The sequence below is a fragment of the Netta rufina genome (assembly GCF_964035555.1).
Source record: "Netta rufina genome assembly, chromosome: 1".
In the NCBI taxonomy this organism is placed as follows: domain Eukaryota; kingdom Metazoa; phylum Chordata; class Aves; order Anseriformes; family Anatidae; genus Netta; species Netta rufina.
Genome location: NC_140123.1, coordinates 17,334,616 through 17,361,350, shown reverse-complemented (window position 1 = coordinate 17,361,350; position 26,735 = coordinate 17,334,616). Strand labels below are relative to the sequence as shown.

The 26,735-nt window shown below is 38.5% G+C and overlaps 1 protein-coding gene across 2 annotated transcripts; it reads right to left on the bottom strand.

Annotated features, from left to right (window-relative positions):
- Positions 1–868: 868 nt before the first annotated feature.
- On the bottom strand, positions 869–25,321 carry ELMOD1 (ELMO domain containing 1; the record flags this gene model as incomplete). 2 transcript variants are annotated; one of them, XM_084305834.1, is made up of 11 exons in its annotated part: positions 869–1,041; positions 3,156–3,289; positions 4,505–4,555; positions 7,067–7,090; positions 7,377–7,445; positions 8,663–8,796; positions 11,401–11,530; positions 15,005–15,102; positions 16,306–16,334; positions 16,481–16,626; positions 25,305–25,321. In XM_084305834.1, the coding sequence occupies 11 exons, from the start codon at positions 25,319–25,321 to the stop codon at positions 869–871; spliced, it is 1,005 nt and encodes a 334-aa protein (XP_084161960.1). The 2 variants fall into 2 exon arrangements, with proteins under 2 accessions (XP_084161960.1, XP_084161961.1); XM_084305835.1 differs by lacking the exon at positions 7,067–7,090.
- Between the last annotated feature and the right edge of the window lie 1,414 nt (positions 25,322–26,735).

The window sequence follows — 26,735 nt, the reverse complement described above, 5'->3', positions numbered from 1 at the left end:
AGTTCTTATGAACTGAATTGACAACCAAAGCTACAGTTTGAGTAGTTCAAAAAAAATATATATATATTCATTTCTGCTCCCCTGAATTCACCAAGCATGGTGTGATCAAATCACATTGCCTTCCAACATGTGACACAGAATAGTAACCCCGGTACAGCCAAAGGAACATGCAGGAATTTATGCTTCAGCATGGTGGTGTTGGTGCCGACAACCAGTAGCTGCGAGTGTGTTTGCACTTCACTAGGAATGTATTAGTATCATCAAATCATTTGGTATTCATGTAGCTGTGGAGTCTGATTGTAATTCTGCATAAATCTCTTACTGAAACTTGTATCTCATAAGCTTCATTAATTCTGCATTAAGCATATATGGCTGTGTGGAGAAAATTGGACTTTAATGTGTTTGTCTGCATCAGATTAAGTTACACACATTATCTTCTAGACGAGGTCCAAACATATATTTTGCTTGAAATGCCAATAGTTACCTTAAAACATACCAAGAAGTTAAAAAGCTTTCACAATACAAGATCCAGCTACTTATTCCACATATACAAAAACACAGCTAGAGAAATACATTTCAATTGTTCAATGCTGAAATATGAGGAAAGTCTAAAAAAATAGAAAAAACTCTGATACCTGGACATCTATTCAGAATGTAACACTGCGTAATGCCGCAATATGAGCACCCATTTAAAATGAGAAATCCCCCAAGAAGCATAAGGGGGTCTAGTACTTGTGACAAAAATAGATGAATACTGCACCAAAAACATGCATACAATCGCCATGGTCTTTCAGTATGCTAGTGATGGTCTAAACAGTGACCTAACACAAGAGTGAGACAGTGTTCCCAAATAAAATCAAGTGAGTAACTACATATTGATTAAACTTTCTGATGCAGCAAAATGAGGGCACAAAGCCATCTCAGGGTTCTGGAGCTGTTTCAAGATTCGCTTGTGAAATTTCTCTCTGACACGGTTGAACTCCATTATATCCAGTGGGTCCTCTTCAACCCAGAATTTGTGGAATTCATGCATTAAGTAGCCTACAAAAAGAATAATAAAAAACAGATGAGAAATACAGTAAAGATTACAAAATTAAAAATACACAATTAATAACTATGATGCACACAAAGAATTCTGGGCACTGAGGTCTGAGACTTCATGAACCTATGGCAGGGATAAGATTAAACCCACCTGCAAGACACCTGCTCCAACACTATGTATGACATAGCTTATGAAACTAAAACATCTGGAAGTGCTTGCTGCCATAGCATTAGCATTACACATGCTGGACATTTAACAAAACAACTGAAGATTCATTTCTGGAAAAACATCTCATACTTATGTTTCCTTGATTTGGGAATATTTCCCCCTAAAAGAATTTTAGGGAAACTTTTTAGAAGTCTCACTCAGGGGCAAATTCAAGGCTTGATGAACACTGGCAGAACTTCTTCCAATGATTTCAAGAAATCACTAAGCATCCTGACATATGGATGATGAGCTATTCATGTATCATTTAACATGGCCAAATAACATTAACTAAAACATTAAACTAATGAGTAGGAGAAGATACTACTGATGATATTCCACTGGCCTTTTGTTTATATTGAAGTTCTGCCTCACTGATTTTTCCTCAATATTCCTCAATAGAAACAGTGCTTAAGTGCTTACTCTCCACTAAAAAACGCATACGGCTAAGTAACTAACAGTTACAACTTCCTCATACGGTTTTACTTGTATGTGCATGACCTTGCAGGAAGGGTTATTTAACATTTATGCCCATGGTCCTGGAAAGACAAGCAAGGTGACACTAGTTTTGTTAAGACATCCTTGCCTCAGGAAAAAGCTTGGTGACAAAATTGTGTTTAACACACAAGCTTTTACTGAGGCCTTTACCCTCTTAAATTTTGTGCCACCCTTGGGCTTGAAGAGGAGCCACCACCAAGAAAAACCTTACAGACAGTACTATCCAGTGAACTGGACACAACCTCTTGATCCCAGCATCCACAGCAGACGAGCCACTGAGGATGCATAACCTTTCATCCCAATACACCAAAATTTGCAAGTTATCTGTGCTTTCAAGAAGCAATGGCATTTGTTGTAAAAGGGGCTTAATTGCTTTTATTCATTTATTTCATTATATCCTAATCTGAAACAAAAACCACACATAACTCTAACTTAAATTTCACTATTTGCAAAAACACATTTTTTTCCTTTCAACATTAAGTTGATAAACTTTATTCAAAAGGTATCTTAAGCACATCTTCAAATCTTAGCAGATATTTAGGTACTTATCTGTCCTTTATTTATCAGGCTGACCACTGACAAAGACAGTGTAACAGCTAAATTGCTGAAGTTTCTACCAGCCAGTGTATTTAGGGCAGCAACCCAGAAGCCATCACAAGAAGGGACTTCCCGCTGCAGTATGGAATCTGCCCATATAAGGTTTTGGGTGAATGAGTCTTGAATAGCAACCTCAAATGCCTGCATTTTTTAACAGAAGATGTGCAGGTCACGAATATTCGCTATTTATACAGTCAATCAATAAAGAGTATTAAAACAGCAAAACAAAAAGGTCTGCTACCTAAATAGCCAACTTGAGAAGGTTTTGTTTTGTTTTTAATTAATAGGGAAAACAGTGCATCTTGACTTCTTGTTATCAGTTCCTTGCCTACATTTTGAAAAACATTAGAAATGTAGCACCTGGTGCAGTGCCCTTCTGGCAAGGATGCACAGTAGGTCTGTGCTGTAGAAGGGATGCTCAATTACAGGGGAAAGGGCTGGGAAAAAAAATTAATTCCAGCAGGACAAGTCTACTGAAGGGTGCAGTGAGGCACTTGAATGTAGATATCTTAATACAGATGGATTTATGGGGAAAATACCTTTAGTTTCTTATTATTTAAAAGCAGTTTAAGCAGGTAGGAAGGCATTAGTTCAGGCACTTTGTTTTGTTTTACTCCCTGGTTTGATGGTGACATGCATCACAACTCAGAAGTGGATCCAAGTACTCTAAAGTCAGGACAGTAAGACCAGCACAACACTGTTTGTGCTGTATCAGCCAATTTACAGTACTCTTATCTGCAAGGGCAGGAAAAAAAAGCAGGAGTACAAAAGTAGGAGTACAAACTAGGTAGGTATCCCCCTCCTCATCACTTACAGAAGGTCTGCTGAAAGTGGGTGAGTGTTGGTGCCTCTGGAGCAACATTGTAGAAGTGGGTCTTCAGAGCTCCACTCACGAGCAGGTTATATGCAAGGTCTGTTATATTAATACCCACAATAGCAAAAGAGTAGCTGGAAGAAAGAGAAACATTTCTTGAGAGCTTGTCTTCTTTCCACAGGCTATAAGAAACTGTCACTGACATTGCAGATTAGGTCATACTGAGGTGTATTGACTCTCCCTCTTGTGAGCTTCCAAGTGTGATGGAAAACTACAAAGTCCTATCTGCTTTCTACTCTCTAATGGCAGTGTTTCCCTAGTGAAACATATGGTCGAAGTGAAAACAGGAGTTTCGTCACCATGCCAGTGTTCTCAGTGGAGCAGCACAGATTCATTCCCATGAAATGAAAACAAGCCCCGGAGTCCCTGGACTCACTTCTGATACAGGGTAAGCACTCCACACGGTGGCTGTGCCTGCAAGGTGACCTGACACTTGCAGTTTTAACCCATCTGCCCAACTGGAATTCAGTACGCACAGTTAGGAAAATAAAGGTTTATGCAATTGATCCTATGATGATATTCATATGGCTAAGAAGCCTGTGAAAGAGATTTAGCTGAATCACCTCCAATTTCTTCCCAACAGAGAACTAGATACACAAGCAAAATCCTAAATCAGGGCATGCTAGGAACAGAAAAAAGGGTATCTAACCTATGAACCAACACCCTGTCCTGCTAAGACAAATGAGCAAGGAAAGTATATTTAGGCACAGCAGAACTCAGAAATTAGAAGTTCTTTCTTAATTTGTAGACCTGTTGCATAAAAAGCTCAAGATTTCTGGCAATGACCATTTCCCAAGAAAACACAGTAAAGCAAACTTGTTTAGTTTTTGAATATTTCTTGAGGAAAAGAGTCCTTAACATAAGGCTTAACAGCAGGTTTCACAGAACAATGAAGTACTGGCATTAAAATACTGCATTACAGATTCTCAGTTACTCTCAGTTATACTTTCTTGAAAGCAGATCAGAAACTGCCTCTGACAGAGAGACAGGTGAGACTTGATCATATTATGCTTTAAGAAGAATTAAACAGATATTTATAACTGCACTATTCATAGCATGCACAAAAAAAAAAACAAACTTATTTGCTACAAGATTCCACCCCCCTACTCCCAATTTTTACTTCAAAGTAGGTTTATCCTGTAATCTTTGATCAAAATGAAGATATGGTTAAGATGATGCATGTTAGCATGTACACTGAAAAAATCCTTAAAGAAGTAACCAAGCAATACCCTGCTCCCTTCAAATATGCAGCATCAGTGTTAACTGTTGTGTTCCTGGCTAAAACTTACCCAATTGCCTTATCAAACTTTTTCTTCTCCCATTCAGCTTTGCTGAACTGGCTGGAAAAAAAATAAAATCCAGATATTAACATGAATTGCTAGTTCCAAGATCTCCCTCCAATTTCTTTGTTATTACAACATTAAACACACACAGACTATGTGTTTTACTTCTGTTGATAGGGCTAATCCTCTTTAACTCTGCTTCTGAGTGAATCGATTCGTATAGGGAGACTGGACATAGCTAGAAATAGATGCTTGATTTATGGCATCACTAGTAAACTTGGTAATGATTACAAAAGCCTACATCACTGCTCTCAGTAAAAGCCAGTTATTTTCTATATTGGCCATAAAAATAATCCACCTCAATTAATTTTGAGCTGAAAAAAAAAAAACAAAAACAGTATACCAAATTTCTTTCAACAAATGGATGATGATTTTAGCTTTCATGTTCTCAAAGATGTGCATGACATTCATCACTGGAGATGCAATCCACTTGAGGAGGCAAACATGAGCTTTCTATCACAGGAGTATTTTTCATGTCCCACCAAAATAGAAGTCATTCAACAGCCAAAATTAAGGAATTTTTTGTTGTTTAGCACAATAATGCAAATGTTTTCAAGAATACAGAAGATCCCCTCCCATAAAACAGTCCTGGAGAGGGAAGAATTAATTTAAATTTGTTGTTCAACATTAAAAAAAGAAAGCTGCATGGTGCAGCAGCTGATATTCCACTAGCCAGGTTTTACCTGTATCTACTCAGAGTAAATTTAGAAGAAATCATTGCCTGCATTTATCACCAGCCACAAGCAAGCAAGGGACTGACCCTCACCAGTGGGCTAAGGCTTAGAGTCTGGTGGGAGTTTTGTCTTTATAAGGCAGCTCTGAGATTGCAGGCTTTAGATCCCAAATTATACATGTAGGCAGTTGTGTGCAAGTGTCCTTCTTGGACTATACTTGAATTACAGTAAGCTTATATTATAGTAAGAACCATGCCCTGAACTCCGGGCAAGTAAAATATTTAAGAATTGTTGCCTTTAAGTATTAAAGATGCTGAGAGGTTCACACCCATCCTGACCCGTTACCAGGTGATGCATGTTGGAACAAAATTTTGCATCTTACATGGCTTGGTGTACAGGATTACACCAGTCTATGCTTATTCTCTAAAAATTTTGTCATTTTTGTAGGTTGTGGCATAACATCTATAAAAAAAACCCCAAGCAAGTGTTGAATAATAAAAGGTGGCACACTTAGGATGTGGACAAGCAATGCAGTTCAACAAAAATAGAAACTACATTGATCATTATCACATCAGAAACTAGCACTGCTGCTAAGCAACCACACCAGGAAAACACCACAGGCACCACGAGCAGCATCTATCTTCTAACGAATGCTCTTTCAAGGGGTAAAAATTGCACATGCTCACACAGAACTGCAAGATGGTCCTTGGAAATCTCACATAGGAGTGGAGAACACTGATGGGATTCTCAGCCCTGACAGCAAATATTCAGCACCTGTGTAGTATTGTTTTATTTCCCATGTAAATCTTGTGTTCAGTTAAACAAAAATCTTGGCTATTTTCTATAATGCTTTTTAAGCATTGTGAAAACTCCTATTCATCAGGGCACATTAATTAAAAGCATCCATTAGCAGCGCAACACATAAAGAGAAGACCAAACCTGGAGGGGGGGCTTGCAGTGAGAAAATAAATGTGAAAATATAAAAGGAAATGCCAGACAAACTAAATTTGAGGATTTAAGTCAAAGACCAACGTCTATTGCACTTCCATTCCCCTCAACCCTCCAAGCACTTTTTGTCACAGAATTACCATTGGTAACTCAACCACAAAACGCAGGGGATATCAAAAGCTATACAGGATTCAGATGTAAACACCCTACTATGGGGGTATTTAGCACTACTGGCAGAAGAAGAGAGGGAAAAAAAAAAAAAAAGTATTTTGAGACAACTGACAACCGTGGAACTGGCTAAGAGGCACCCATTCCCCCAGCAATTATGGAATAAGTCTTCTCACAAATTGTTGTTCACAATACTAGCTTTTTAGCACCTGAAAGTACCAGAAAGCAGGACATTGGACTAGCCAAATTAGACCAGTCATTAGTCAAGGTAGCCAAATTATGTGAATAATAAATAAAGTGGATTTTCAGCTGTGCTAATAAACTCTTGGCATAGAGTGCTTTTGATTATAAAGCCAGTCACAGCTGCTGTGACCATATTTGCACAGCTGAAACACCTCCCCAAAAGTTACCCCAAATCTGTTGGATTTGTTGGTTAAATTTTATTACTAAATAGCTCTTAAAAAAAAAAAATAAAATAGTGTCTTGGCTACAACAAGCAAGGTTGATTTTATTCTTTATATATATTAGCATAGTCAGATGTACCCAGCCTTGAACCATTAGCCAAAGTTGGAATTAACTCTGCAGTGTTTAGAGAAAGGAATGGGAATCTCTGTGTTGCATTAAAGCTGTTCAGTTCATAACACACTAAATTGCAGCATGGTTTGATTATTTACACGTAGATTCTTACAAAACTAAGAGAAAAAAAAGAAAAAAATACCTTAGTTCCTTCTTAGAGACTTCCCTTCATTATGAAAAGACAAAAAAATTAAAACAAAGGTAAATAAAAACATAAAATCAATTGAAATCAGAAATTAAGCGAAAACATTTAATGCTAAGTTTCACTATTTCTAGTATTCAGTATACAAGTTTTCCTCTTGAATTTGATCAGTTTTCAAGATCAGCACTTGAAAACAGATAGCACGTGGCAATACTCACATGTCCAACAAAAGGAAAACACAGCCCCCTTCCCAGAACAACAGCCAGTACAGTACTCTCTCAGATTATTCTTTTCTAGGCTAAAGCATTACCTGTATTTAGGCTGAAGAGAATCAGAAAGAACTTGCTGGGCTACCTCAGTGTCCCATTCGGCAAAATACCTGAAGAGAGATGTTTCAGTTAAATTGTTAAACTTTGCCTTTTTGTTTAAGTCATAAGCTGTCCATACATGCCAGTGCCAGACCCTTTAAATATCACTACATGCACTACGCAGAATTAGTAACTTTAACATGTTAAATTAATTCAACTACCACTCAGACCCCCAAAGAGAAAGATATAAGCAGCCTGAAATGACAAGTGCAATCCCATAAGCTGCTAGTGAGTGTGGGTTATCACACTCACCTTTGTGTCCATCCTACAGAAGATCTATTGCTTATTACTAGTGTGTGTTGACTGCAGAACTCAAGATAAAGCAGATCAGGCTCTTTGATCTGGCAGATTCACTAAGCAAGATAGAAGTCAACACAGCAGACTGAAATACGTGGTGGGGAGTCACATACAGTGGAAGTTCAAATCAGGCTCTAGAGTCCAGATCCTTCACTGGTCTTGGCTAGAGAATGACAGTAATTTTTTAAATTTTTTATTTATTTATTTTATTTTTTTTTAATAGTGTCCCTCAACAGAGAAAAACAGAAAATATTTATTCCCCTGACCTGCCATACCAGGGAGAGGTTATTCTTAGCAAAATAAATCTTGCATCTGTTATCTGCAGCAGATACAAGGGCTGGAGGAAATAACAGGGACCAATCAATTCTTAAATTGCTAGCCCCAGATGACACCAAACACCTGGCCTGCATGAGGCAGAGGGAATATTTATGTAAACCTCACTGCTTAATATTGGGTATAGAAAAAATTTAAAAAGCAGTCCAGCTATAGAAGTTTGCCATCAGTGGCCAGACTTCAAGTATTTTACTTAAGAATTCAGTATAAAAGTTCCAAATCAAGAAAGATGAGCAGTGACATAACCCTCCCACCTACTCACTTCCAGGGCATTTTGTTTAAAGAGATCCTCCAGATATTGGTGAAAATATATTTTACAGTTTCTCTCCTGTGGGAAGAGTGTTAACTTACTGTGTTAGAGGGAGGGGGAAAAAAAAGACTTAACAAGCAGTATAACCTTGTTCAATGAGACCCTCCAGAAGAGAGGCCCCCCCTCAAAAAAAAAAAAAAAAAGAAAGAAAAGTTCTTTCAGTTTTTGATATGGAGTCCCTAATGCTTTTCAAAGTTATTCCTACAGACTTGCTAAAAAACCTGCATATAATGCTGCTTTTCACAACTGCAGATGCACATAAATACATCTCTAAAGGAGCATACTTACACCAAGTTATATAATCCCAGCAGACCCATCCCTCTGAAGTCTGTTTTAGGATCATCACCTTGGAAACCAATTTCACACCACTGCTTCGAAATCCGAGCTTTCAGTGGTGAATTGGGCTTCAAGCATTTCCACAACTAGGAAGATCACAGGTAGAATATAATTAAGCCTCAACACATTGGCATGACTTTCTTCTCTTTAAAGCAAGGTAAATTCTTGTGTAACTGATCTGTATTGCTATTCCAGCAACCAGAGCAGCAAAACAAATGAAATTCCTGGGGGTGAGGAAGGTTGCAGGGGGAAGCCTAAACACTCAAGTTTTGCAGCCATTTCAGCCCTAGAAGGTCCTTCTGACTTTATCTGCAAGCACAGCAACACCTCACACAAGGACTTATTTTGATCGTGCTTTGTGTATCAAACTAGAGCCTGCCTCCATAAGCACTGAGATAGGAACGGGCTGGAAGTTGGTTGTAAATCACTGGCAGAGAGGCAGGCAATCAGCCCTCAGGTCCCTAAGGCTCTGCAGCAATCTTTTCTCCAGCATCTTTTGCAAGTCTCCAGAAGGGTAATAAATAGAGGGTGCTGGCTTGGCTACCACAGAGCTAAGAAGCAAATTAGAGAACATCGAAAGAAGAAAAGACATACAAGAACAACACTTTCCACCTTCGTATTTAACTAAGGGGTGAATCATTCATTGATTTCACATTAAAAATAAATAAATAAAAAGGAGAAAGTGATTTAACAAGCTAGATCCTCAGCTAGAATAAATCTACTTAGCTGCACTGGGCCAGTGACTTAGTGCCTAAATATCATGTTGCTAGGCACCTAAAAGCAGCCTAAATTGACACCCGACAAACACATACCTTTCTGCACATCTTATGTGCCATATTGCAAACCGATGCTTTCCAGAGTGTATTGAGAAATCAGGTGTTACCAATAAGCTGGTGAATAGGGCCTCGGGACACTTAGATAAAAGATAAAGCCTACCCAATGGAAAGAGCAGTATGCACATTTCTCAAGTAATCCACACAGCAGTTGTATTAATTTTAGCAATTCAGACTGCATTTAAAGTTCAGTACCTTTGGAAAGTTAAAACTTTCAATGATTTCACTTTGTTGTGACTGCATAAAGCATCATGCAGTGTTTAAATCATATTTAGTGTCTTCCCTGTTCATCCATTGACACTAAACATAGTATTATTTATTAGTTCAATCACATTATGTTAATCTTCCTCTCATTCATAAATTGCCCTCCTGGTAAACATGAATAAATGATAGGCATTAGGAACTTGAATTACCCATTGCAGAGATCACTTCACAAAATACCTAGAAGCAAAGAAAATCTACTGGCTTATTCTTCCCCAGTGTGGACTGGAAGCTGAATTAAACCACTGAACATCTTTCTATTTGACATGACAATTAATTTACAGCAGGCTTTTCTCTTTTGCAAGTGCTATTGCACAGGTTACACTGAAGACAGATGGAGACACTGATACTTCTTTCAGCATTAGGAATTTTACAATGTAAGCTGAACTGTTTAGCTTCCCTTCTGACAAATGCTCAGGTTTTACTCTGCTTTTGTCTTTAAATGTTACGTGACTACACATCACAGCGACAATTTTCAGGAGCAGCTAAGAACCAGGTCCCCAAATGCCAGGTGGAAAAAAAAAGAGCCAGCTCCTCAGTGCTCCTTACCCATGATCACCTCACACCCTACTTCTTGCACGCTGGGCAGTGCAGGTGCACAATGTGTTTAGGAATATTTTCCTGGAGCAGGGGCAGAGTCAAAGGAACTGCTTGAAGTTTTCAGTACTTAAACTTGCTTTATTTAAAAACAGTAAAAACAGATTTCAGTACTTTTATTTAAGAACAAAACCTGATTTTATGACCTCTGACAGTTATGTAAAAAAACGTTTTTTCTGTACAATTTAATGTATTCACTATTCTTGCAATTTCTCTGAAGCATCTTGCACTAGCTATGATTAGAAGTAGGATCAGAAGAATAAGAAGAAATACTGGGACTTGTTATTCGACTATATTCCATCCTCTTTATTCTCTCCTCAGTTTCTTTCCAATATAAACAAGCTCTCTAGCTCTCTCCCTGAAGCTTACAGCTTCAAGTCCATCTTCCTCAAAAAAAAAACACTTATCTGGTGCTGTGCCAGGCTTTCCTTAAAGCATGAAGTAAAACCCAATTGGTATGGTTTTCATTGTTGTTCACATATTACCTAAAGAATGGTCTAATTTTCTTTTCATTTGAAAACACTTTTGTTAAATGTAAATGTGCACATTATTTCCCACCCTGCCATCGTACACTGTGAAAGCTAGTGGCTTATCAATGGGATATATGAACAACGTCTTCAAAAAACACAAGAAACTGAGGAGAAAAAAGTTTATTCTCATTATGAGAACTTGAGGAAAGGTGAACTGAAGCAGGACATGCTGCTGTTTTATCCAGAGCTCAGCACTGAGCTGTTGCCTGCAGTAAGAGCTGTATATCCAGCACCTAGACACAATTCAGCCAAGTGACACGTGTTCATCAACAGGGAACAAGCTGCTTGCCTGCCAGGTGTTACACCCAGACTAGATGAGCATGCTGTACGGTCTGATCTCAAAGCAGGTACATGATGGAGGGAGGTGATATTATCTCCCGATCTCCCGATGTTTTAAGAGGTTTACAAACTAGCCCTTTGGAGCTGGCATGAATAAAGGACACCTTATCAGTGTCTCTTAAGCACCTACCTTCAGGAGCATTTCCTCATGTTGCGGGTTCTCTGAATCGTACGGCTCTCGGCGCAGCTTTTCAACCTCTACAACCAGATTCCTGTACCCAACGATCTGCAGCAGGCAGGCCTGAAGAGATACTCCCAGCCTGGGAGTGGGAGAAAAAAAATATAATCCAACTAAGTCATTTGCAACCAAGCCACAGCACTACAGCATACGTACCTGTTTAATTCACGAGTAATGTTACATCATTGAATTAATAATCCAGTATTTTATTTACTGCCAAAGACTTTCCAGGAGATTAGTATTATATTAAATGAGGCCTTGTGAAAATTATAGTCTTATTTAGTGCCCTACTTTGATCAAAAAACATGGATTTTTAAACTTGAAATAGTGAATTTCTACGTAGGGAAGTCTCATAAGTATACACAGCAGCTTTCAAAGCCTGTTACAATCACATCACTGAATCTTCACCCCCATTCAAATGGCAGCTTCCCAAACAATGCCCTGAGACCAGAGAAGTGAACTTAAAAAGGAAAGGAGAAAACTCAGCAAAAAGCTAAAAACATGCATTTTATTTCCATGCCGCCTTAGCCTGCATAAAGAATATTAAAAAAAAAAAAAAAAGAAGTAACAGTTCAAAGATCTGCCTCTAGGTAGACTTGTTTTTTGTTGGACTCATGTTAAGAATCACAATAACAGCTCTTTTCATTATTATGCAGATCAACCTGATGCATCCTTATAAAAAGGCCGAACTTGGCTTTGAAGACTTTATATTACAATTTGTTCAGTTTTAGTGTTTTTTTTTTCCTAATAAAATACAAGTTATAAGCATGTCAGTTTTATATTACATTTGAACATTCAATTATGTATAGGAATATGGCATCAATTTTTTCTTTTTTATATATTTTAAATAAAGGCTAAAATGATCCAAATGCCTCGTATAAATTTGGAGAACACAGATCTATATCCTCACTGCTCGTTGGAACACAGGCTGTGCTGATATCAAGCTGCACAGATTCCTTATCTGCCCTATTTGGTACTCTGAAATACTTTGTTTATTCCATAACACTGTTAAATTTTCCTTAGCAGAAGGATTTTGACTGCTTATCTTCTGAGATTAATCCCCAGAATAAGAGAGATGTCATCATTAGGCCATTTCTCTTGCCAGAACTGCGTGCTATTTCTGTCTGTAACCCTTTTTGAATAACCTAAACAGCATTTCCCCCCTTTGGTGTTTAGTTTTTGCATGCTTCACTTGCTATACCCTACAGTTTTATCGAAAGGCTGCATTTCAAAGGAAGCTGAGAAGCCTGACAGAATTGCCGTAGTGCATCACTAAGCCATGGCCATCATGTTTTTGAACTACCATGAGGTTGAGTAGTTAGAGAAAAATATCATAAGCAGTGGAAAAGCAGAGCAATTTTATATATTAAAATGTTGTGTTTAAGTTCCAAGCTGAACACTATATACTAAGCAAGCAGTATTTGAACTTGCTATTTAAAGCCAGTCAAGTACTCAGTGCAACGCTGTTCATGGAGGAAAGGGAATTTCTTCATGGAGGAAAAATTTCTTTGTTTTGTTCATGAGCTCTCCTCCTTCCCCAGCAGCACTGAGCAGAGGATGCAGATGAACTGCTGATGCCTCACACCACCTCCTGTTGTCCCTGTGCTGGCAGTGGTGGTTCTCAGAGTGCAGGAGCAGCCTGCTCACACCCCCACCCCATGTGGAGCCTCAAACTAGGAGCATTTCACAGGCTGCTCCTGTAGTTGGTGCAAATTGCATGGGTCACCACCTGGTTATTCAACCTACTCGCTCCCACCACCAGATACACACTTAGCTTAAATGCGCTGACAGAGGGAAACTACTCTGGGCCTCCTTTCCTTCAGATCACGGCAGCCCATTGCTGTCAAGAACAGCTCGGAGCAAACTTGCCTGGGATGCTAGCTCAGCTCTGCAAAGATGCTACATGAACAAAACTGACTGCACACAGATTTGTGCAAACACATAGCATGACATGTCCCCATGTCCTTTCCCCAAGGAGATTTTAAGTCTGTGCTATGCAAGGGAAGGCCAGAGCTTCCCAACAAGACAGCTTGGATGCAGGTTTTTTTGATGTTTGAGAGCAGGCAAACCAATGGATTTTCCTTAATCCTGCCTAGAGAAATAGCTGACCTGCTTTTGCTGAAGTTTCTCCAGAAGAGTTTTGTATAAAGTAAGTGCCTCACATATAAAGATGCAGTCCAGATGACTGCAATTTAGTAGAACTATAAAAAATGTAAAGGAAGGAGCAATTTAGTGGCAGGGTTTGTTTCTCTGCATGCAGGACTACCATCCCAGGCTCACATTCCTCACTGTTTTGAAGAGATCAGAGAACTAAGAGGGGAAGATGCCATGGAAGCAGGCATGGGAATGAAAGACTCAGTCCTGTAAAAACACTGAGCACATAATTTCTTGTCCAAAAAAAAAAAAAAAAAAAAAAAAAAAAAAATAAAAATTAAGCATTTGTTCTGTGCTTGGCATATGAACAACACCTGGATTAAATGAAAAATATTAAGTTTTGCTTTCTTATACAAGGACCAGAGCACTCAAATATAACCTAGTTCAGGGGCAAGATTCAAGCAAGCACCATTCATCTGTATCTCTGCTCTCCCTCTCTTGAAAGACAGCTTTTACTCAGAGGCCAAAGGCAAAGCCACAGAAAGATCTGATGATCTCTGGTGCCACACAATATTATTTTAATGAATTTCCTGTTTCTTCTTGGCATTGTTCCACCCTGTTACCCAAGTGTCCAATATTGACAAGTGAGTACTTCAATTAGCCCAGCTGCTAATGCTGCGGTTACTAATGTCCACAGGTCAGGCTCTGAGCTATGCACATTCTGCATTTTTTTCTGGTATGTCACCCTCACTAATTTTTCATTGTCGATTTTTTTCCCCCCTCTGAATTTCAGCTATCAGTGTCCTGTGCAACACTGAGTATCTAAGCTGTGGAACCCTCCTCCTTTGCCCACTGAAACACAATTTTTACACCAATAACAGAAGCGTTACTACATGCTCTTGAAATACGTGCTTTTGAATTTAGCCATTTGTTGTTAACTTCTTACCACTAAAATCTTGTAGCATTAAAAAAAAAAAAATTATCTGTGTTGTGTTGGTAAACCTTGTGTTTTAATAACTCAAAGCACTTTTAAGACAGAAGCAATATACTGGTTTGCCAGTTACGACAGACCAATTTCTTCCCTGCCCAAAAGGCTACCTACAGCCTTGCTAAGAAGCCATCACTGTCACTTCCACGACCACCTGCCTTGGCAGTATTTTATCCCTGGGCAAGTGGTCCCCGTAAATCAATGCATCAACAATGCACTAAGCATGATTCAGGAAGCAGCTAGACAAAGAAACTCAGGACTTTCAGGACTTGCCTGTTACAGTCCCTACAAAAGATCGTTCATTTTTCCATCAGCTTTTTGACAGCAAAGCTTAAGCTGTAGTTTCACACTGAGAAACAAAATTCATCTTCAGATTGTGTACCAAAATAGCTATGAAAAAAGTTGTCCATGGACTTGGGTACTGAAAAGAAATCAATAATTCCCCATTTATTTATAAGGAAGTCATGAACTTACTGTGGATTTATATCTGGGTTAATCTTTTTCAGCTCCATGATGTCATCTATAGTTTTTTCAATAGCATCAGGGTGAACACTTACTGAAGTTTGCAGACGCTAAAAAGAGGTTTTAAAAACACGCATTAATTCTTATGGAAACTATTGTTCAATAGAGGGTAACAGTAGTAAATTTAATACCTAAAATCTTCTAGCTTAGCAGCCCAGAATAGCCAACTCCATATGCACACCTTTCCAATGTACTCAACCCTAATGACTAGCACAATCCCCATGTGAAAACTTGAGCTGCTTCCCCATGCCTTTGGAGCCAGTTATGTCCGCAACAGCTATTAGCAAAGAAGATCTGCATTGTGGCTTTCAGTTGAGAAGCAGCTTCAAGCCACCCACTTCATTAATGGGATTGCTACCCTTCATTTTGACACCCCCCTCTCCCAACATATTGCAGTAACACAAATACATTTTTCCTTCCTCTTGCACATCATCGCCTTGAAGATACCTACAAAAGTTCAATATCAAAAAAAGTCACCATGCCTTCCAAAAAATTAAGGAAGAGTTTTCTGGTACTCTGTCTTAAAATTACATAAATTTATACTGCATCTAAACAATTTTCTTATATAAGGATCTGCCTTTCTTATTGTGCTAAAAGTACATTTGGAAGTGCCATGCCAAACTATAAACTATGTGACACCATTCTCATTAGTGTTGAGGTAAGGTTTTCAACAGCACTAGTTCTCATACCAAGGAGAAATGAATGGTTGAGTAATCTTAATGCATACACAAATGCTTTTTTCAGATGAGTGAGAAGCATTTATATTAGTACAACAAGTGCTATGGCGAAAGAATGAATTGAAAGTCTTGTCCATTAGTGTATTTAACAAGAAAGCAGAGATCTAAGTTGGTAACTCTGACTTCAACCTCTTTTTATCCTTGCTTTAAAGGCAAAGAAACAAAAACTTGTGAAGTCTGTAAGTGACTGACTGCAGATTACAGAAGTTTTGGATAGGATGAGAAATCCACCTAAGAAACCCTAAATCACAAAACATCACCCTTGTTTCTTCCTTGGTTTGTTGCTCCCTTGACTCCCCCAGTGCTAGTACCACTTTGAGCTGCTGGGGGAGCACAGGACACTCCCCCCAGCTTTGGGAAGCCACTTGCTGTGATGGTCACAGCATCTCCTCGGTAGGAGATGCTTTTAACGTGAGACCATATCAGATTCTAAAGTGATTTTGTGGGGTGAGTAAACAGCTGACTCAACAAACTACTGGATACAACAGGAAAGTTCAACTGAGATCTTTCACTCACCTTACTTTTTGAACCTTTCAGTGATGCCTCTGTAAGAGAACAGCATTTGAAAGCAGAGCGTCAGACAATTTTAAATTAATCCAATATAAATTTAGCTTATTATTCCTTAAAGTCATACTATTTTTAGCACATGCAGAAACGTACAAAGGCATGCAAAACTAATTTCTTCAGTTACCTATTTTCATAGTTCTGGCAGCTCCAGGCTTTGTATTGTAACAGATCCTTTGCAACTCACATCGCCCTGTTAGTTTCCTCACCACAAATTTCAGGCAGCGCCACAAGAACTTGCAGTAGAAGTACAGGCATACCTGGATAAACATCCTGTTCAAAAAAAAAAAAAAAAAAGAAAGAAAGCCTGATAATAAGACTTGAGCAGATTTTGTTTAGACAAAGATACCACCCAAATAGAAGGTACTTCCTCACCCCAAATTCTCATTGCATAATGGCAGCTTTAAAGCAAAAGCAGCAGTCACAATACAAACATTTATCCTAATAAATTTTAAAGGACCAGAGACTTCCTGAAGTTCCTCCTGGCCTGAATTATTCTGTCATCTTATGATGTTTATTTTTCAGGCTTTCATGAGAAACGGTTTATTTTAAAAGTTTTTTGGGTTTTGTTTTTAAAGCATTGCAGCTGTTACCTAAGCCCACACACCACGTGCTACCACAATTATATAACACACCCCAAAAACAGGTTTCATGGGCTACATCTCATTTGGAGAAAGTTTCACTTTCTCATTTCTGTGGTTATGAATGCCCAGCCCCTGCCACAATACCCAGCTGGAAGCACCAGGACATGAGATGGGGCACAAATAGCCCAGTGCCCTAGGGGTCAGAAGCACATCTCAGAAAAGGCGAATTGCAAAGACTTGACAATGGAAACATTGGCATCTGGACATGGTTCTGGGCAAGCTGCTCTAGGTGGTCCCATGCCCTGCTTCAGGAGGGCAAGACGGCCTCCAGAGGTCCCTTTCAACCTTAATAACTCTGTGGTTATACTCCACAATTATATTCTAGGAAAACATCAATACAGTTTTAATAAGCTAGCTTGCTGTTGAATGGTCAGAAATAATTAGATCCATTACATTGTCAGCTGTGCATGCGTAGACATTAGTAGCCTATTATCTCTTCTACATACTGTTGACACTTTCAAAGGAAAGTCAGTTGTTAAAAGGCTCCATAATACCCTTTTCAGTTGAGTTTGTTGCTTATTCTGAAATACTAAATTCTAGATACTCAAATCAGTATAGCTTTATTAAGAGCTATACTTTATTAAGAGCTCCACCACTTCACAACACATCCAGAAGGGTATGTCGCAAAAGGACATTCAAGAGAAGGAAGATAAGTTCACTCATGTTAATGTCCACACAGGAGTTTAATCTGCTTTACGTTCACTTTAGCTTAATCCCCTTTGCAGGGATTAAGCTAAAGAAAAATAAAGCCATTTTATGCCTAAATGAAGGGCATCCACACAAGTCTTTAACGTGCTTTAAAAACATCCATTTTATCTTCACACTTTTAGTTAATTCACTTAACATTCCTGAATGCCTGTGTGTAGGCAACCCCCTTGTCTTTATGCAACATGGAGCCTCTGTTGTATATACAAAGTGAAACCTAAAGAATAAGCAATGAACTCCATATGGGAATCAAGCTTTAGGCCAGCAAAAAAGTTTCAGTTGCTGACCTTGAAATAAGTGGGTCCTCCTACCCCAAGATGGGCTGCTCACTGTTATAAGAATTTTGTATGTGCTTCACAGTGTCATTTCAGTATTAAAGAACAAAACCAGTTATCAGAAGGTAAATCCATCAGCAGCCAAACAGAAGTATAAGCCTTTTAAAGAGCAAGTCTCATTTAGAGTCAGCTAAAGCCTTCAACTGCAATATTTAATAGTGGCTTAGAAACAAAGCCACAGGTTAACACTGGGTGTTTCATTTTTTTTTAATTTTTTTTTGATGTCAACCATCACAGAGTTGACTAACACCCTTTCCTCCCCTATCAAGGATCAGCACACAATGCATACACAGCCAGCCCTCAGCCTCCTCAGCACACCCCAGCTCTGTACTCAGGCTGAAGGTCCAGAGAAACAGGTTCAAGAGGGTTAACATCAGACTGAAAGGTGGAATGTAGTAAAACAAAGTTCTGGGCTTTCATCTCACATTTGTAGTGGAAATTGCACTCACTTTATTTTTGGCCTGTTTTGCTTCCAAGGGTTAGGTCTCTATTTGAACAATCCATTACCCAGAGATATCATTTATATGGAAAGAAAGGAAGAAAGACTCACTTAACTTCATATAACAGCCCATATGGAAAAAAAAATACCTTCTAATGAACGAGAGACCCACAGAAAAGGGCAACTCCTGTAAGAAAGTTCATGCCTAAGTTCATACACTTAATTACCTCTAGTGCTGAAACATCACAACTCATTTCACTACTAACAACCTTCTTTCTTACCATGGTGTGGATGTGGATGAATTCTCAGTAGAAAAAAAGAAATAAAATGTTTTATGTGTATCTGAATTAATTTTTGGGTTATATGTGCTGCTTTAAGGTTCAAGGACAGATTAGTAAATCAAAGAAAAAATTCCACATGGGATGAGCTGTTATCTTCCAGGGTTACAAAATCACATTCACAACTGAAATTTTGCTTTGGCAGTGTTTTGCACAAAGAATAACCAAGTAAAAATGCATCTAATAAAGAACGTCACTACACCACACAAACACTACACGTGATTCACTAAAATATACTTAGCAGCTGTAACTAAGAAAGCAGACAAACACCAGTTTTGACTAGTACACTAGTTTCGACTAGTTAACTTAGAAAGCTTGCCTTTGAGGATACCTTCAATTTTCTACTACTCATCCATCTCAAGCTTACAACAGCTGAAATCTTCCGTTTATAACACAAACAGCATAAAAAGGAACACAAGTTTCTTTTCAATGGGTTGTTCTTTACAAAAAGGCACTCTTGCTTGCAGAAATCCTGTAACAAAAGCACACTCAAATAAAAAAAAAAAAAAAGATAAGTTTTATTTTAGCTGCTAAGCACTTCAGCTCACTTCAGCAAAGCAGAGACACTGGCAGCTACAAACAAAACACAGCCTGCCATTACCAAGAGCCCTCACAGAAGCCTTGCAATGAGCCACGTGTCTGACTGCTACAGTGGCCTCGACTTGTTTGTTTTAGAGTCTGATTCCAAGCCTTCTCTCCACTGAATCTCAGCGTTTTTGGCTTTTTTCCCTGCTTGGCCTTGAAGGCTGTCTTGGCATAGAAAACAGTGTGCCTCACTATAAGTCTGTGTTTACAGTTCTTAAAAGTGATAACTCTGTTCCTGACGTGAGCTTCAAGAGCAGGAGTATTACAGAAAGGAAGGTGTTCTGAGGAGACTGATACTCTACTCTTCCCAGTCCTGATGCGAGCCCCTTCTCCTCCTCCAGTACTACATACTACTGTACCCATCTGCAGATTGTGTTTATACATGCGAAGGGCTTCAGAAGAGTTCATATGAACATTCTCTCAGGTAAAACAAGAAAACTGTGCATAACCAGATGCTAATGCACACAGGCCTAACCAACAGGCAATTCCCTTGCTACAACCATACTACACATTTGTACTTATTATTAGGGCTCCAAGACAAAACAAAAATGCAATTGAAAGTGAGCATGCGTTTCCTTGCATGACTAGAAGAGACTTGTGAAATGCTATCTGATATTTAAAGCTACTACCACAGTCTAAACTGGAAGTATGCCTAATGTAACATTCAGTATTCCACTGGCACGTCAGGAAGTCAGAGTTCCTGCACAGGATTCTTGAAACTGATGAAAACTGAAGGTACTCAATCCCTTTACTGATGTTCTGAAATTACCGGTGATTTCATAGCTAGTAACAAACAAATGCCTTGAGTAAAATGAAAGTTAATACTGGCCATCTAGTTAGAATGATTGGACTTAAAGCTAGATAAATACTACAAAAAACAAACAAACAAAGAGCTAAAGATAAAAGTCAGTAGGTTCACTTACACACCATTTTCTTTCCTGTGCCCTGTTTTAGGTCCTATGGATGGGAAAAGCATTTCTGCAACTATTTTTCCAGAAGGACATACTCAGCTCAACGAGGAAAGAGTTGCACATCTATATTTCCTTACTGAGTATTCTGATAACATCTTTAGAAGTTGATGACACAGAAGTTAACCATGGATGGACAAGATGACCAAATAGGTGAGTTAGCAAATGATACCACATTGTGAAGATTTAACTAACTTGACCATCTTTAGCTTATTTGTGCACTGTAAGCTGTGTATACAAGCTCAACCAAGAAGTAACTACCAATATAATTTTTGCCATACACAAGTGTGCTATTAACTCTGTTAAAACAAGAGATTTTTATTCTGTGCTTTTTCAGACTTGACAACTGAAACCCATTTTAACTCTCCATTTAGAGATGAAAGCAAGTCACCATGGCAACTTAAGAAAACATAAGAGTAGTTTTTAACAGCAGCTTTCCACGCTCTTCTCTTGCTTCCTACTGACTTGGGTTTTATTTCATCTGATGTGACTCCAGTCAAACAGAACTTATGCTTAAAGTCTGCTAGTGCTTACAGACTGTTTTGCAGTAGATCAAGAAGAGGTGTAAGGTTTCTAGGATTTATTGAAAAATCTGCCTGCTACAGCTGGTTCTCCAGCTTGCTATTATTTCAGATTTTTAAGAGAAGTTACAAGCTAAGTGGAATTGTCACCAACAGACTCCTCAAAAACCTTTTTACAAAAAAAAAAAAAAAAGGCACCGAAGGATTAAACATTTCACTGAGAAACAGCTCTTTTATTTCATAAGTAATACTTCAAACTTTAGGAATAATTCAGAGGAGAACAAGCTGAGAAAGAAAAGAAACCTACAACAGCCGCTTTCTTTTAGACATAGCCTTAGATTAGAAGTATAAATATTGGAGTCCTGTAGATTACTGGCCAAAGACACTCTCCTAGATATGGAGTTATTCCAGTTACTGTACTGCCTGGTCCAAACAAGTTGTTCTTTCCCCTGGATAGCAACAGCTGATGAAAACAGGTAGATGAAGAGGCAGAGTAACGTTAGACTCATATATCTTCGGTACAGCTGAAAGTGACACTTGTAGAAAATATCTTGATGTCAGAGTAGCTACCACTACTAGTATAAGCACATCCCCTTTCTTAGCTATTCTGATGTGCAATACAGCCCGGGGCAGGTGGGAATGCATGAAGTAATTTGGACCAAGGGAGAATGCATAAGCAACTGATTCAATTTATGACTTATTTTGAATTCTTGCATTTTAATTGTTCAAGTGCCTTAGGATTTAAGTTTATTAAAAGCAGTCTTATTACATGGCACCAGAGCACACATTTTTCTCACATCTTTTTTATTATAGCCTTATTCAATGTCGGAATTTGATTATAAGCTACATTTCTAAGCTTCTTTTACACTGGCAATTTCACTTTCCAGCTAGAGCAGAGATAGTGACTGTCAGTGAAGATCAGTAACTTCAGGGTGAAGCCATTATGCATTAAGACTACCTTAGAAAGGATATCTAAAAAAAAAAAAAAATGCACAAAAAGGAAAAACAACAGAACCTGTATAACCAAAGACCCCACACAAACAAAACCAAAAATCCCTCAGAACTAAACTACCCGATCCACACCTCAAGTAAATATATGTATCAAAGTAGTAAAACATCATGCTATCATTTTTTAAAAGGGATGTTGCATACTTGTCTATTGTGTTAAATATCAGTAGGAAAGGATTCATCAACTTCATGTAAAATACATTTTGCTTATGTAAACAACATGAAGCAAACTTCTTACTGCTTTCCTTTAAATAGGAGGCTGTACAGGTGTAACTTGTACAAAACTAAACAATTGCATTTGTGGAAGAGAGGTCAGCATCGTTTTACATGCCCATTGCCTTTCATGTGAGGTCCCTAAAGCTCCATACATTTGTGGATCATACTCAGGAAAGTGATGTTTCCCCTCTGCTCAGCCCTGGTGTTATGCATCTGGAGCATTGTGCCCACAGCTGCACTAGGCAGTACAAGGACAGAGAAGGGCTGTGAAGGTTATTAAGGGCCTAGATTGTCTGGTCTACAAGGAAAGGCTGAGAGCTGGGGGCTTAGGGGAATCTTATCTACATGTATAAATACCTCATGGGGTAGTAAAGTAGGTGGAGCTACGCAACTCTGGGCAACCTGCTGTAAGTGACCAATTTGAGCACAGGAGTTGAACTTGACGATTTGTCTTCCAGCCTCACTAACCACAGAACTATGCAACAGTTAAACAGAACATCCTAAATAGTAATAATAGTTTTGGGGAAAACAAACAAAAAGGACCCCAACAATTCACTGATGGTAAATACAAAACAGACTACGTAAAAAGAGAGACAGGAGATTTTAACCTAGTTATGAAAAGCACATCCATCATCTAACAGATGAATAGTAGCCACAGTAAAATCACTGACATTACACTGATTCCTTACTTTCTATATTGACATCTGCACCGTTCCTTGTTAGGTCTCCAGGTGACTATCTACAGCCAGAACATGCTGCAAGGAAGCTACCGTCACTATTCTGAGAGAGCAGTGCAGATTGTCTTCACTTTACAGATGAAAGCTCCTCTTTTCACCTATTTACTGGCACTTTCTATGTTGCAGTCAACAAGATGACTTGCAGTTTATGAAGACTTAAATGAACTCATTGGTTTTAGACACAGATAATCTATCCACACAGTGTGGTGTGGAATTGTGCAAATACATTTGAGCTAGTTCACATGCTGGAAGTTGTTGTGGTACCAATCCAGTGTTCTGCCCCTTCGCTGTTCCTTTTCTGTTCTATCTTTAAAATAGAGGAAATAGCCCTATAGTAAATTGAAAATAAATGAAAGTATTTTCATACCACAGAATCTGCACTTATGCAGCAAGATTTTGTCAGAACTTCTTATTCTTTATTTCAGTCCCAGGTTACACGTACTCCTTCAGAACTATCAGTGGGACAGTTTATTTCATCTGTGCAGTCTCTACTCCTCTAAGGAGGAACTCCCCACAACTTTTCAAACTCCTCTCTTGATCATCATTCCTGATTTTTTACCCTGTCCTATTGTTTTAGGGTACCATATTGGTATTTAAACTTACAGGAACACCATCCAAGTAGGAACACAGGTAAGATGAAAATTTCATAAACTATAGGTACCATCAGCACCAACTAGTTCAATTCCTGCTCCATGTTGTGTACCAAAGGAAAGCTCTTTACTACTGAGCAGTCCTCACCAGCAGCACACTGCACTCAGCATGGCATTTGATCTTCAAAAACAGTTTACGACAATTTTAAGCAAATTCCTGGTCTGCTACTATTGGTAATGGACAAACACCAGTGTACACAATATATGTTAGCTTGTTAATTTTCCACCTGATTTCCAAGCTGGAAGGCTGAACATCTTTGTCTTGTACATAAATTTGAATCTGCTTAATCTGTTATCACAAACCTGTAACCACAAAAACCACATTCAGAGTTGACTGTTGCCATTAAGCACTCTTCTTGGAGAATGACCATAGCTCATTCATAAAAATATAAGAACAGTAAGAAATAACTAAGAAGCTTGAGAAATACTCCTAGCAGTCCCATGTCAAAAGGATTAATCTGAAATAAGAAAAATCCATATTCTAAGTAAACAGAATAGAGGCTTCATATTTCATGGGTTTTCCTGTTTGAAGAGCTGTCTTCTATCACATGCTCCCCCTCACCTTGCCTTCTGCTCCACATTCAGAACACTGGACTTCATTATGAAAATCCTCTACTGTACCATTTCAGTAAGTTGCTTTTCTCTACCTTTGTTTTCAGCACCACCTGGACTTATCCTGTAAGCTTTTAGGATAAATTTTAGAAATATCATGGAAAGAAGTAGGAGTTGGTTTCTTCAGGAGCACCACAGGAACCTAAATACCCAAAACAACATGAGTTCTGCATAGGAGCTGCAGGGGCCAATCTTCTCACCACCCTGATAAGGTCAGGAGGAATCACATTAATACTTAGCCTAATAGCTCATTAATTCTTAGCTGTTTTTTGTGAGTGTTAGCAAATAAATAATTACTTTACACTTTTCACCTGTGCATGTTCTGCTTACAAAGTCTTTTTGCAGCTGGCTCAAAGATACCTGAAAAAAAAAACAATCCAAGCACCCCACAGAAATGCCTGGAGCAAGGCTGGCATGGCAATAGTCATTACAAATGATCAGCCTAGAGGTAATGATACTGATACCCATAGCATAAAATATTCTTTACTATAAACAGTCTAAAAAGAGAGAAAAATAGTGGCAGATGCTCTATACAGAAGCATATGTTTCAGTCCTCTTGAAAAGGTTTCTTCCAACCAGACAGAATATGATTGCTTTGGCTTAAAGACAAGTTAAGCACTTGAAAAGTATTAATTTATAGGAGTGTTCAACTCTCTTGGTTGACTACAGAACAAAGATGACATGAGCTTTCACAGTGGAAGTTAGCATTTGCAAGCAAGTCACACACAGTAGCAGGTACTCGTTAGACATTTCTCCTAAAATGGAGCACAATCAGCTTCAAAAATACTTGTATTTCTTCAGCAAGCATCTCCCTTCTCTGCTTTCACAAGCTGCACTTCAAAAATCCATATAGCCAAGAACAAGGGGGGTGGAAAAAAAAAATTAACATTTTTCAAGCACTGTTCTTGCCACTGTTTCTCCTCTTTTCCTCTGACACATTGAGTACTAGAGATCCACAACTGACATGGTGCAATCCAAACGCACGTGACACTTCCCACATTCTTTGTTTTTATGAAGAACTGAAGAGGAAAAGCTTGAATTTAACAGCTTTACAGAAATCTAGGTGAACAGAAAGCAATTTGGTATAAATTAAATATGAGTTGTATGGAAAGTGTAGAGCTAAAACACTAGACTGGCAGCAGGGAAGTAATTACAATCATTTAATACTTTCGAAAAACATACAGGACAGTTACCTCAGGAAGTGTTTCATGATGGCGGTTTTGCTTGTGTTACAGGAGCCGTAATCAATTGATCACTGATAGCCTCTTCTTTGCAGGCGATACCAGTGCTGTAAAAATAGAATTGAGATGCATTTACTAACAGAGAAAAAGAAGTGGCATTTATGCTTTCTACATGGCTCTTGAAACAACACCTTTCCCACATATTTCCATAGGTATTTAAGAAATCTTATGTCAATAAATATAAAAACCATAATTTAACACTCTTCAGCCTGGACATATACCAGACTATCCATGTCTCTTTTCTGAGAAGTAAAATATTTGAATAAGAGCACAAAGTAAGAACATTTAGATATTTCTTCAAGCTTTCTCAAACACTTGTGTACTTCAAACATGCGAGGCTTACAGCAGCTTCCAAGTGGCAGTTTCAAGAGATACTCAGCTCTCCCAGCTGTTTGCAAGCCCTTTGCTCTACAGAATTTGCAACAGCACTTGGAGACATTGGGTAAAAGCAGCTTGTAAGCAAAGAGCTACTGTTGGGTCCCGATTTAGTTCGTAGAATCATCTAGTTTGGAAAAGATCTTCAAGATCAAGTCCAGCCACCAAAGTGACCTACCTAACATATTCAACATACAGTATGTTAAGTGATCAGCTTCCCTGGTGTCAAGTTTTATGAAGAAGTGATACATATGATGTCTTAAAATAGATTTATTTGACCAGGCTGACCATCCATTCAGAGATCTGGTGTCCTACAGCTAATTTTCATTACTATTACATCTCTGTTCAAGTGGAGAAGAAGAGTTCAGGTCAAAAAAAAAAATGCCAACCAACTTTTAAGTGTAACCCTGCCCATGTTCCACATCCTCCCCCCCAACACCTCTTTACTGTCAGTTTCCCAAATGCAGCATTCACATACGAGCAATAAGTAAGAGATTCATACTTCTCAGATTAGTGTTCTTCATATCCTGCAAGAGTCAACACAACATCCTTTTTTTCCTGCCAGAAAACAGCATTGTTCCACACTGTTGGGACAGCTTAATCTAAGATTTACAGGAAACAAGATAACACTTTCGAGTTCTGCACCAGTACAAACCACACGCACAGGCTTGAAAGCTGCACTGTTAAGAAATTATTTAAGACCTCATTCTTCATTAACACTGCATGCAGCCTGCTGAAAAGTACCAGAAGGCCTTCAAAATCTGGCCTTTTTTGTCATATAATGGGAAGCTTTAAGTCCAGAAAACCTCAAATTATTTTTTTTCCCCAGGATCCAACAGCACTGAGGAGATAAAAATGTTTTCACCCTACCCTGTTCTTATTTTCTTTCCAATATGTAACTTGCAAGTTTTACATTATGCTGTTGCATGTTGACAGGAACAGAAGCAGCATTTAAGTTGAGAAAAATACAGCTATCTTGTTGGATTACATCACATACCATTTACTAAA